The following is a 13,137-nucleotide window of genomic DNA, read 5'->3' as shown; positions in this document are numbered from 1 at the left end:
AAGAGAGGCAATGCACCATGATGTGGTTTGCTATTAAAATTCTGAGAGCATAGTTTCCTTGAAGAACAACCAATATCTTGTTTCCTCATACATATATCTCACAAAAAGAAAATGAAGGTTACACTGAGGCTTACTAACAATCCTTCCCACAGACCATTTGTGAAGTGACCATGGTGCACAAAGTACCCTCTTCCACTTGCCATAACGTGGCTTATGAAATATATATTTAATTGAAGAAATATTTCAGTGGCATTTTCGGTATTGTACTCACCAAATTCTTTTGTTTGTGAAAGGCTCTCCATTTTGTGTGGCTGGTCACAATTAATAGTGCTCACTCCAGTGGTTAAACTGTTTCGTTATACAGTTAAATGGTTGTTGAAAGTAACAGTAGATAATATCATAATAATCACACAATGTTTCTATGAGACAGCTGCTCATCGCCTTCATAAGCTGATGCACTGTAAGGAGCAGTATTGGGGAGCCAATTTATATGCTGCCCCACCACAAAACTCCAAGCACCCAGAGGATGGGAGGGACTATAATGCCATTGCAGGGGAAGTTCACAGCCAGAGCCCTCTGCTGGAGAAACAAACTATTGACCCCACTCTGTAAGCTTAATAAGACAAATTGTTATTACCCAGATTGACTGTCTTGGCCTTGAGCCCACATCTTTCCAGGCCACAGTTACTGTGGAAACATATAATGTTGTACCTGGGAATCATTACAGCAGTTATTATGCCAAGAAATCTTCAGACAGTATTTAACTGCATGGTTGTACATAACTTGTGTGTGGTAAAGGGTGGTGATGTACTTCTCCCAATATCACATCACTTTGGTGCCATTTCACTAAATCTCCAAATCAGCTATAGATCAATCAGCCATCTGTATTGTTGTTCAAAAGTTACCAGTATTCTCACATAACTTCTGCTCAGTTCAAATACCTAAGTGGATGGATTACCGATTACTGGACTGTGAACTATGGTCATGTGTTATATCCCAAAGATCTCTCCTCTACAAGTGACTAACATTGTAGGGTGTGACTGCCCAATTGATACGTTCATTAAGCTGTGTGCCCTCTTTAATACTATTCAAAAGGAGCAAGGCTTCATCTTCTCCCTTCCATTCATTTCAATAATCATTCATAATGGCACTATCAAGACACTACACTGGACAGTTGATCATCACAGGCAGCCATGCAATACAGAAACACATTTCGCACAGTATGATGACACCAGAAGATGAATCCTAGCTCCAAGTCTGACAGAGAGGGGGGGGGGTCACATTAAGAGAATGCTTTTTAGTTAATTAAGAAATTTTAATTAAAAAATTCTTATATCAACATTATATTTCACACTTCCTAAAAGAGAGTAAACTAGTGTTATCAAGTGATATGTGCAGGTGTACTTCCCTGATATGGTACCAATTCTGGGTGTTTTGTAGATCTGCAGTATGCAACCAAATTACTTCTGTTTTACAAATTATTTGGTTAATATCCATGTTATGGTTCCATTTTATTTATATTCTAAAGAGATATGTTTCACAACAGACAAGAGCTTGGGTGATACAAGTGACATCATCAGTGATAGTTCTGGAGTTGGCACAGCCAACAGTGATACTACGAACAACTCTGTCATTCTCCCTGGGACAGCTGTTGTGTGTCTTGAGAACTACAGCTCTAGTCTCCCAGGCCATCTCCGCATTTCTCAGGGGGATATTCTTGAAGGTAAGTAATGTTGAATTACACATGTATAGTATTAACTGCAAGGTTGTAACACAAAGTAGTCTCAGTCACAAACATGAAGTTTAACTCCCACCCACAGCCCAAATATTATGTATGATAAACATCATAAAATTGGCAGTACTAATAAATATATATGTCATGAGAAAACTATAAGGACTTCTACCAAATAGAAATGAGGAAAAACGACCTCTCACTTGCAACTGAACATTGAGTGGCAAACACACACATGAAGTAGTGACAAAAATACACAAGCTCTTGTGCAAGCTGTCATTATTCTTCAGTGGGTACACGCAAGCGCATGCGCATGCAAGCGCGTGTGCACGCAAGCGCATGCGTGCGCGCGTGCACACACACACACACACACACACACACACACACACATAAGTGAGTGATTGTTTTTCCTCATTTTTGTTGTTGTTTCTGTCCCCAAATTTTGCATTATCACAATATCATTATATCTGAACTATAACGAGAAGAATTTATTATTTTAAACATTGAGAACTGGATGTATTCCATTCAAAATGAAAGTGTAAAATAGATTTATACCTTATACTGATAACAGTAAGGTGGAGAAAGTGAGCATCTGATGAAAAAGGAACAACTGGAGCATGAGGGAAATAAATGTCCCTCCAAATCCTGCACATAAGGTACAGGAAAGAACACTGAATTTCATCTTACTAATGTATTGTTTCATTATTATTTCATAGTGATCCTATATACGTTAGTTCACATACACAAAGAAACATAGCGTACAAAAAACAATGTATTCGACAGCAGGGCTTTCTTTAGCTTTATGTAATGTTACTTTGAATATCTGTTGTGTACAATGATTGACCACAACTGTATTGCCATACACTCTATTTCTCATACATTTTTATAGATATGTAGGTGACTCAAAAATGGTCATTTGACAGAAACTGGCTGTATTGAATAACTAAACATTACGACACCTTTTCTTGGTTGCATGATGATGTTCTTATGTGTTTTAATTTGGGCTTTTTAACAGCCCTGCTTCAATCGTTCCCACTTTTGTGGCTGGTAAGTGAATAGTCCTCTAGAATAACAAAATAACTAAAATAGAATAATTATGACTATTTACTTTAAAGCATAAATGCTATGCATACATAGAAACATACATATCCCTATATATAAAGTTTAACATTAAAAATAATGTTACAATTGTAAGTTAAAGGCATCACACAATTATGTTATACATGTATGTTTCGTATCACCCAAGATCTGGCAAAAAGAAACAAGACTGCTCACGTTACTCATTACTAAACAAATTCTTGTTGTGGCAGTTTAGATTCATATTTTTTTCCTTCTTCTTGAACTGTGTCTTCAAAGTGTGACAAATTTAGTCAGAATTTTTTCTTCTTCTTGAACAGTGTCTTCAAAGTGTGGCAGGTCTAGTCAGAATTGATCATTTCAGAAACATTGGACAAGCAGTTCACTATAGACATGTTCTTGCACTCCATTAGAAAATGATGTGAATGAGATGCGAGACAAGACTGATGCTGAAAATCAAATTTATCAAAGTGGGTGTCTTAAAGTAGGATTGGTTTCGGTTCATACATGCCTGCAATCATTCCATCCTCTGCTCAGAAAATTTCCTTATGTCATTTTCCTTGAGGCAGCTCCAACATTTATGCCAACTGGTTGTTGACAAGAATATGTCTGTAGGAAATATCCTCCCCGTTGTCAGGAAGTTGATAGATTTTGATGAATCCTGTCATATATACACAGGTAAAGGCAAAATTCACATGCACACCAATATGCTACTACTAGTTTTTTAGTTATGAGAGCACTCTCGTTTCTTTTTTGACAAGATACGTATGATTAGATGAAAATAATTTTTTAAGAATAAAGGAGAAAACTAGATTATGAGTCCTCTTGTACACTATAGCTACAAAATGAGAGCATATGCTTCAAACCTGTATGGTGAACATCTATATGTTTTGTATTGTTGTTTGTTTATATCTTTGTAATAGGGGTTAACAATGTGGCACCACTGATTTTGATGCACTTACTGCCAGCTGTCTTACTGTTCTCACAGCTTTATAAAACTTCACAGAGTGGTGCACTTGATCTAGTAATTCCAGTATTTCACAGCATTGTGCATTCCTCACAATGTTTGCTATGTACCAACACTGTTACCTGTGTAGATAAAAACTTCTCATCATCTGCTGGAGGCATATATTCTGTTGATTTATTTACACTACATCCCTGAATGTACTGCTTTTGAGGAACAGCTTTCTCTTTATTCAAAAACATTGCTTGTTATTAAATTTTCGACAATTGATAATCTTCAAGAGCTTTATAGTTTGTCAAAGGTAGCACATCATAGTACAAATGTCTGTTACACTCCCTTCTCAGAGATTACAACACTTATAACTCAAAGACTTGGCTAGGCTTTTCTTGAATTCAGTTCCTGTACATTGTACACTTTTTATGCCCCACCCCCTTTTTCTTAAATAAGGAACTGGTTAGAATCTTGGAAAGCTTGAGATTCAAATGTACTTTTGATTCATGTGTTGTCCCTATATTGATGGTAGGTAAGCTGGTTGTTCTCTTTACTTTCCAGTTTTGTTTTATATTACATAAGGTAAATGTATATCCAGTTTCATTTTTGTTGTGTAACAGGAGAATAGAAAGCAACTCAGAGCTTTCACTGTTACAGTAACAGGCTCAACTGACTGTGGTCTCCTAGAGGGCACCTTGCGTGGTCAAGGTACAGGGTTGTTCCCAGCCCACTGTGTACAAGAGGTACGTCTACGCCAAGGTGTGGTGCCACCACCAATATTGCCACAGCCTCCACCGTGTCTTACTCGGCCTACTCCTCCCCGTGTGCAGGGAAGACGGGAATCTGTGCACAAACATTTTGCAACAGCACCACGGCTAAAAAAACAGTGAGTACTTTTTCTGGTGATAATTTAATTCAAGAGTAATTATTTTAACAGGAAAAACATTTTAGAAACAGTTGCTACATTCCCATGCAAGTTGACCTAACACTGAATTCTTCAAACAACTGCATTCACATAATTCTGTAAACCAGTTTGTGGTGATTTGTGTTAACACATTTTCATCCAAATTACACGTACCATTTTGCATTGACAATAAGATGAGAAATAAAAATATTTCTCTCCATGCGTCATATGAAAAAATATTCTCTGCACTAAAGACAAGAAGTAATGATGTATCTTGTTTATTGTTGAAAATAAATGACATGTAGTGACAGTCATATTCCAGCTTGTCTTTTGGTTCAAGGCACTGAAGTGAACATGTGGGAAGCTATTTCCAAGTCTTGACATCTAAAAACTACAGACCTCCTGACGACATTTACTGTCTTTTGTAGTTTGTACTCATTTTTGTTCCTTCATCACATGCAGGGCCCTATGTTCATAGATGGTAACATTAGACCACATACTTCCCATAGTAAGGTGATCATCTTCGTACACATATCTGATATATGGACTATATACACATATGACTTTTCATGATTTCCTCCATCGCCATTTAATGGGATCCGTATTTCCAGAAACCCAACAAATCACCAAGTTAGATGGTGACCCAGTGATAAGACAATGGACTTGCTGTTGGAAGGACAGTGGTTCAAATTCTTGGCCAGTCTTTCAGGTTTAAGTTTGTGATGCATTATTTAAATCATTTAAAGCAAATGTTGGAATAGTTCCTTTGGAAGGGGCATAAATAAGTTTCCATGCCTTTCAGGGTAACCAGCCAGGCATTTGTCTTAAACAATTTAGGAAAATCACAGAAAACCTAAAGCTGGAAATTTGAACCATCATCCTCCTGAACACAAGTCCATTGCGCAAGTCTCAAATGACCTTACCATCTTCTTTCTTTCTAACCAATCCCCTACTTTCCCCACCTTGAATGAACATACAAGCTCCACAAGCTTTTTTTTTTTTTTTTTTTTTTTTTTTTTTTTTTTTTTTTTTTTTTTTTTTTTTTTTTACTAGCAGTACTATGAATTTCGCTTTTTGAAGGTAAACACTGGCCAGCCATTCTCACTCTACTTGTGATTCAAGCAGTTTTTCTTACTTTCTATTAAATTTTTGCATCAGTTAAATATATAATCAATCATGTAGGCAATGGTTAAAACTTTTCGATCATCAAAGTACCAGACAGCTGGAGAACCTAATATTTACCAACCATAAACTTACAAATTGAAAACAACAAAACTGAGCACATTTTTTTAAAATTATCACTGGAGTGTGTTCATAACAAGCTGTGCAGCTTTGACTTAAAAGCAAGGAGACCATGTAAATAAGCTGTTAATATGTTATCATTCCAAGTGGCTTCGAGAGGCCACTACATAACTGCACAAATTAGCATGTTTGATGTAAATAAACTGATTTATTCCTAAAAGTGTATTGTCCCTTGCTAGCAGACATCACACGAATCAAATTGCTAATACTTGGCAGACCCTTGCAGCATTGTTGGCAACACTAGACAACGATCTTCAAAGAGAAAGCCACATATGTCCTCTGCTATATCTACAGAAGTAATGATCAGAGAAAGTGAAGGGTCCCCACATGCTTTAGTCAATGGATACTGAAGAAATAATTTTGCTTCATATTTGAAGATCTATAGGCATGCTAAAAACCACTGTTCAAACAAATTTCGGGCTTGCAGCCGGTCGTCGTTCAATACTTCGCACGATATTTCAACTGAGCACCTGCCAGTCATCTTCAGGTGAGCCATCGCAGACTGGCGATAAAGTTCTCCACTCCACAATATATAGCGTACTGTAACTATTCTGCGCATGCATCGAAAACTTGATAGTTGAACCAACACTGCCCGCCGGCAGCGCCCTCGCTGGTGGAATAGCGGAACTCAGTTGCCCTCTGCGTTGCTGTTTGCCCCGGCCGTCGATGCACTCTGTCGTCTTAGATTTGAGCAAATCGTGGAGATGATGGGATTCCATGCACTGTCCAGCTGGTAGCCGCTGTCACGGTTTAACAGATTTTCTCCCAGTCGTATTTCTACGGATTCTTTAATAATGGAGTCCCAGAAAGACGTTGCTGTAGACAAAATAATTGTTTTCTCATACTCCATTGAATGTCCAGTAGAAATACAATGTTCAGCAATAGCAGACTTGCTTGGCTGCAAAAGGCGGGTGTAACGTTGATGTTCAGTGCAGCGTTCTTTCACGGTGCGTGTGGTTTGACCTATCCGGCCTTTCGTAGTAACAGATTGTCCTTAACTGATCCCACAAGGTCCGCAATCTTCGATGGTGGGCGGAAAACCACTTTTACCTGAAATTTTCGGAGGATTCTTGCTATTTTAATCGAAGTGTTGCCAACGAAAGGAAGAAAAGCTAAAGATTGTTCCGGCATGTTCTCCTCTTTATTCACTTCCTGCTTCTTAGTTTTAACTGTTAGTGCCCTGTTAATCTGCCAGATGGAATACCCATTTTCGCTGAATACTGTCTTTAGATGGGCGAGTTCTTGAGATAAGCTATCTAGATCTGAGACAGTATGAGCTCTATGAACAAGCGTTTTAAGCAAACTCATGGTTTGCGATGGGTGATGGCAACTCGATGCTTGCAGGTACAAATCAGTATGAGTGGGTTTCCGGTAAACTGAATGCCCTAGAGAACCATCATTCTTCCTTCGAACCAGGACATCCAAGAAAGGCAAACAACCATCTTTCTCTATTTCCATGGTGAACAGGATGTTGCTATGAATGGAGTTGAGGTGATGTAGGAACTCCATTAATTTATCTTCTCCATGAGGCCACACTATGAAAGTGTCATCCACATACCGCCAAAAAACTGTTGGCTTCAGGGCAGCTGATTCAAGCGCTCTCTCTTCAAAGTCCTCCATAAAAAGGTTGGCGACTAAAGGAGAGAGGGGGCTACCCATGGCGACACCGTCAGTCTGTTCAAAATATTCCTGATTAAACATAAAATAAGTTGAGGAAAGTGCGTGCCTGAACAAAGCAGTGATATCAACAGGAAACATGTTACCAATCAGTGTCAAAGAATCTGCAAGAGGAACTTTTGTAAAAAGTGAGACCACATCAAAACTTACTAGAAGGTCTACACTGTTAAAACGAAGAGCCCCCAGTCTATTGATAAAATCAGCTGAGTTTCATATGTGATGTGAGCACTTGCCTACGAAAGGTCTCAGTAAGGAAGCGAGATGTTTAGCTAAATCATATGTAGGAGCTCCAATGTTGCTCACTATTGGACGCAGAGGAAGACCCTCTTTATGAATCTTTGGAAGGCCATACAGTCTTGGAGGTACACAACCATGTGGTTTTAACCTCTTGATGGTCTCTTGCGGTAAGGAGGAGGAATTTAATAGTGCTGAAGTTTTTCGTTGCACACGTCCTGTAGGATCGTAATCAATCCTCCTATAGGTAGAGTCACTTAGCAGACCATACATCTTATCTTTATACACACCACGAGGTAACAAAACAGTTGCATTACCTTTGTCAGCTTTCAATACCACTACGTCAGGGTCCTCTCTCAGATTTCGTAATGCAGCCCTTTCTGCAGAGGTTAAATTACTGTGTTGAGTAGGAGCCTTCAACAGAGCACGGCAAGTTTCCCTTCTTATTTCGTCTGCGGCATCCAAAGGAAGACGTCGTACAGCTTCTTCAACACCACTCAAAATACTTATTAATGGCGGTGCTGTAGGTGTAGGTGCAAAATTGAGTCCCTTGCTTAATACAGACAGCGTAGCGTCGTCCAAATTCTTCTCCGTGAGATTGACAACAGAACGTCGTACCATTATCCCTTCTGGCGGAGGCTTCTGTGGCAACAGTCGATCAAATTTTGATATCTGCTGACAATTAGCATCATTGTGGATCCACTCGAACTTGGCCAAAGTCACTCCATCAACCCAGTCCCACGATACAGGAGAAAGATACCTTGCAACCTTCAGATGTAACTGGTAAAGTTCTGCTGAAATAGCATCTAACCTTCGTCTTGTATAGCAAATCCTCTCCTTGACAATAGCATGACTAGCCTTCTCAGTAATCTTCCGTGCAAAATTCACATAAAAACCACTGTTTGGCAGCTGCAAGGCTGTGCTGCAAAAATATTCATGTGGATCCCACGTGACCCAGCAGTTTAACATTATGTCATCTTTTCCATTCCTACAAGTTTTCATATGTCTTCAGGTCACCTTCCATTAGGCTGCCTTTCCCTATCTCTTGGAATCCAACAAAGAACTGTCTTGGTCCATATATCAGCCATAACCATAGCTCCATTTCCCATTCACACCAATTCATTTTTATCACAGGCACATTTCATCAGTAAAGAAAGTAGCAAAATACAGATTTTACAGTATAGACCAGAAACTGTCCAGAATACCTAATAAATTTCATAGGGATGCTAAATATGCATTGTAGCACTACAATGAAATTTCAGATCTCATCAGGAAGTGGAACGAAGAAAAAACTCTAGAAAACTTAAATATGGTAGATACACAAAACTGTCTCAGTATTTATGATAGGGTATGTTACTTACATGGTATTTCAACAATGGAAAATCCAGGATGGAATAATGACAGTATTATGGAAAGGACAGTTGCTACTCACGTTATAACAGAGGTGCTGACTAGCAGATAGGCATGATTAAAAACTGTCAAACAAATAAGCTTTCAGCTAGAAAGGCCTTCATCAGAATTAGACTACATACACATGTACACTCATGGAAACGGAACTCACATGCACGTGATGACAGCCTCTGGCTGGTTGCGGCAGCCAGAGACTGAGGTCGTGTGTGTGAGATGTGTTTGTGTGAGAGTGTATGTGCGTGTTGTCTAATTCCAATGAAGGCCTTTTTAGCCAAAAGTTTACTTGTTTGGCAGTCTTTTATTGTGCCTTTCTGGGACTCAGCATTTACATGGTATTTGTTTGTCAGAGGCTCCTGGATGATTTACCGCTTTTATATTGTTTTTTGTGCCAAGAAATCTAGTAATAACACAATTTTGGAAACAATAATAATTACATTTTATTGAATGACTTAATAGAAATAACTTCAAACACACACACACACACACACACACACACACACACACACACACACACACACACACTGATCATGTAGCTCTAATACTGTGTGTATATTTCTTCAAGAAGAAAACTGCCAAACATTTTTCAAGCAGCACCAAAGAAATGCACTGCACTTCTCTCCTGAAACAGTTTCCTCCAAGATGATGTTCATTTGTATGAGATGTTGTCATAATAGCAATGACCCTCCTTAGAAAGAAGGACTTAAGGTGTTGTAAATGATCCCATTTGACTTTCCTGATTTTTAGTCTTGTATTGTTTCGGGAAGCAAGATTTTCTAGAAATTTTTCTTGGATGCCTTGGTATTTCTTACCACACTTTGTTGAAAGATCACTTGTAGTAAATAATAATTTTTGGATGGCACTTCATTGCCTTCAGGTCCATAACTATAGGCTCATTTTTACATGTTTAATTGAGTCATATGGCCACAACTTTTCTCTGATAGTTGGTGAAAAAGAAGTAATCTAGGAAATGGACTTCGTAAGGTTGTTACTTTTTTCCCACCTCTTCATGTATCAAGCCGGACTGGCTAGAAAGTGTAACTTCACATCCCTTTAAGCTTGGACTCAATGGAACTGTGAATGAGTCACTTCCTATCTGAGTATGACCTACTTCAAAAATGTTTGTGTCATCATTACTTCTGTATCAGTTGCTAATCTTTAAAGAGCATTTGATAATATCATATTTCTGTTCCAATATTTGCAGCCATCAGAATGCAGAATGACTTGGACAGGACTGTCATTAATTGTTTTAGACAGGGTGTCTACAATATACGAGGTAAAATTTGATGCAACCAATTCACCTCGTGTTTCATTGAACCAGTAAAACACCACATCGTGACTTTCTAAATTATATGTTGTAAAGTGATGAACAGGCAATTTTATTTTATAAGAAACTGGACTTTCAAGTAAAAATGCAGCTATTTTCACAGCCCAGAAGTCCATGGTGTACACTGAGCATCTTTCTTATGTACATCTTTTTACAGCATTGTCTTGTCTTTGTGTTCTTTGTGCTGCTTCCACATGTCCTTGCTCAAGTTTCCAAGCCTGTAACTACAACACAGGTTGCACTGGCATTTCTTGGTGGAAAATAAGCTAAGGTCGCCATCCTTGAAAATCAAGTTAAAGATGGAATCTTCTCCATATTACATATTTCCTTGTAGATTTTGTGCAGCTGTTGTTTGCATTGTAGAAAAGGAGCAAGGCACAGGTGGAGGAAGATTCCTGGCAGTAATATGATGGCAGTTTTAGAAGGCACTCCAGGAATTCTTTTATGAAATTTCTCTCATGGTTTTTCTTTGTTTTATTCGAGAACGTGGCCATTCTGAATCGGAGCCCATCCCATGTGTAGCATTATCCGGCCAACATTGGATAGTCCATTCTGTAATCCCAAGAGTAATGAGAAACATCTTATTGAATACTTTATGTTGTCCCATCTCATTTCTCAAATGATGTGCCGTTCCTCTCGGATTCTCTAGTGACCTTCCCTGTACATTTGCTTAGAATTATATGCCCAAAACTGATTATATAATTCTTCCTCTGATCCCACGAAATTGTTACCCAGAATGTGTTAAATACTGCCCGCATATCACCAGCAGAAAATTGATGACACTTGCTTGGAATGGATTTCTGATACATCTTTGACGCACATTGAACATAATTTTGGTGCCTTTCTTGGAATATTATGAGTAATTTTGCCACTTTGGCTTTTTTTAATGTCTTATACACACTTGTCTGTGCTTCTCATAATTTTATTGGTGCTTTTCTCCCAGTCTTCAGGGTAGGCTTTTAAACTTCCTATGCCTGTCACTGCTTAAGTCACCATAAAATTTATGGCCTCCACTTTCCACATCCTCACCTCTGGCGTCTCTGATAAGTTATCTGAATCGTCTGGTAAACAGTGAGCACCATTGTGTAGTTATGGGTGTGAAGTATTGACATCTCCAGTGGCAGCTGTGACTGCTCTATCGTTTTGAGCATTCCTGGATACAGCCAGCAAAATTTCTAAATAAAAGAAATTGTAAAGCAACTTAATAAGATTGAAGTTGAAGCTGTAATTCATGTATTTATGATAACAACTATATCAGTAATGTTATTACTAAGAAAACAAGAAAAATTACCTGTGTCATTAGACAGTGCAGAAAATGTGACAGAGAGCCCCATAAATGAAATAAATTTTCTTCTGTGCATGTAACATAACTGTTACTACTATCCTCACCTGTTGTTCATTCTGTATTTATAAGGGATGCTACAATTAAGGGGATGTTCTAAAAATATGTAGCAGAAATGACTAAAGTACAAAATAAGTCAAGCTTTGCATTTCGATTTATCGCACAATAAGGCACCTGTGGTACTACTAAGTTTCATAGTTTTACTAGACTGCCGTGAATGCAAGCTAAATAACAACACTGCTGACAGTCACTCTCTGGAAGGAATGCTAATTTAGACAAGAAACAAATCCTTCTTCAGTAAAAAGTTCGTCTTTTAAAACACTGTCCATTTTCATGAACTGAAGCTGCAACCAAAGAAACACTTTGGAACATGGCAGATACATAGTAAGCAAAAACAGTGTGCTGTGGTTGTGCATGATTACGCATTTACGTGGAATTGTTTACCACATTCAAAACACCCTAGTCATGTGATATTTCGTTCTTTTGCATTTACATGTAATTTCCAATTACTCTTACAGTGTCATACACACACAGTGTTGTTTTAGTGCATGTTTTTCATAAATAATTAAAAATTCAGCATTCGGGTGGTAACAGCAAATGTGCTGAAAGTCAAGGATATCAACTGACTAAGAAACATAAAACTGACAATATTTCAGTTATGTGGTATCTTTTGTTCATTGACAGTTAACATTTTCTATTTCATTCTGTTACCAGATCAGTTTGTTTTTCTGTCTCTCCTAGTAGTTCAACATGCATCTCTTTATTTCACGCTGTAAAACACTCTTTTATTTTTATTATGGATTTCACTGTGAAAGTCTCTTGTTTCATGTTCATAAGTCAAAACTGGTAACACACCTCTGTTTCAAACAAATTGAAAGTGTAGTTTTTAATTTTCCAACACAATTTCACGCTGCTTTTACTCTTCAGTTGCGTGTTTCAGTCATTGTCTTCAACTGCCACAAATTTATCAGGTAGTTTTATGAATTAGTTGTTAATTTGTATTATATTCATTTTAGTATAACCATAATTGACTTTCAGACAAATTGTATTAAGTTCTTCCAATCATTGTTTCCATGTCTGTCTGCAATAAAGGCAAACAGTACAGTTTCATCATCAAAATTAAGGTGTGTTCCATTAACCTGTATTCCTTCTCTGTTTCTTCAGTTCAAACATGTAAACA

General features: G+C 38.0%; 1 protein-coding gene across 1 annotated transcript in view; it reads left to right on the top strand.

Moving 5' to 3' along the window:
• LOC126252651 (SH3 and multiple ankyrin repeat domains protein 3) overlaps positions 1–13,137 on the top strand; it is a 141,476-nt gene that overhangs the window by 74,273 nt on the left and 54,066 nt on the right. Inside the window, exons 9-10 of the mRNA XM_049953554.1 lie at positions 1,547–1,723; positions 4,422–4,650. Coding sequence (XP_049809511.1) covers positions 1,547–1,723; positions 4,422–4,650 — 406 coding nt within the window. The remainder of the gene's footprint in view (positions 1–1,546; positions 1,724–4,421; positions 4,651–13,137) is intronic.

This window comes from Schistocerca nitens, chromosome 4 (assembly GCF_023898315.1).
Source record: "Schistocerca nitens isolate TAMUIC-IGC-003100 chromosome 4, iqSchNite1.1, whole genome shotgun sequence".
Classification (NCBI taxonomy): Eukaryota; Metazoa; Arthropoda; class Insecta; order Orthoptera; family Acrididae; genus Schistocerca; species Schistocerca nitens.
This window is presented reverse-complemented; position numbering and strand designations above follow the sequence as displayed.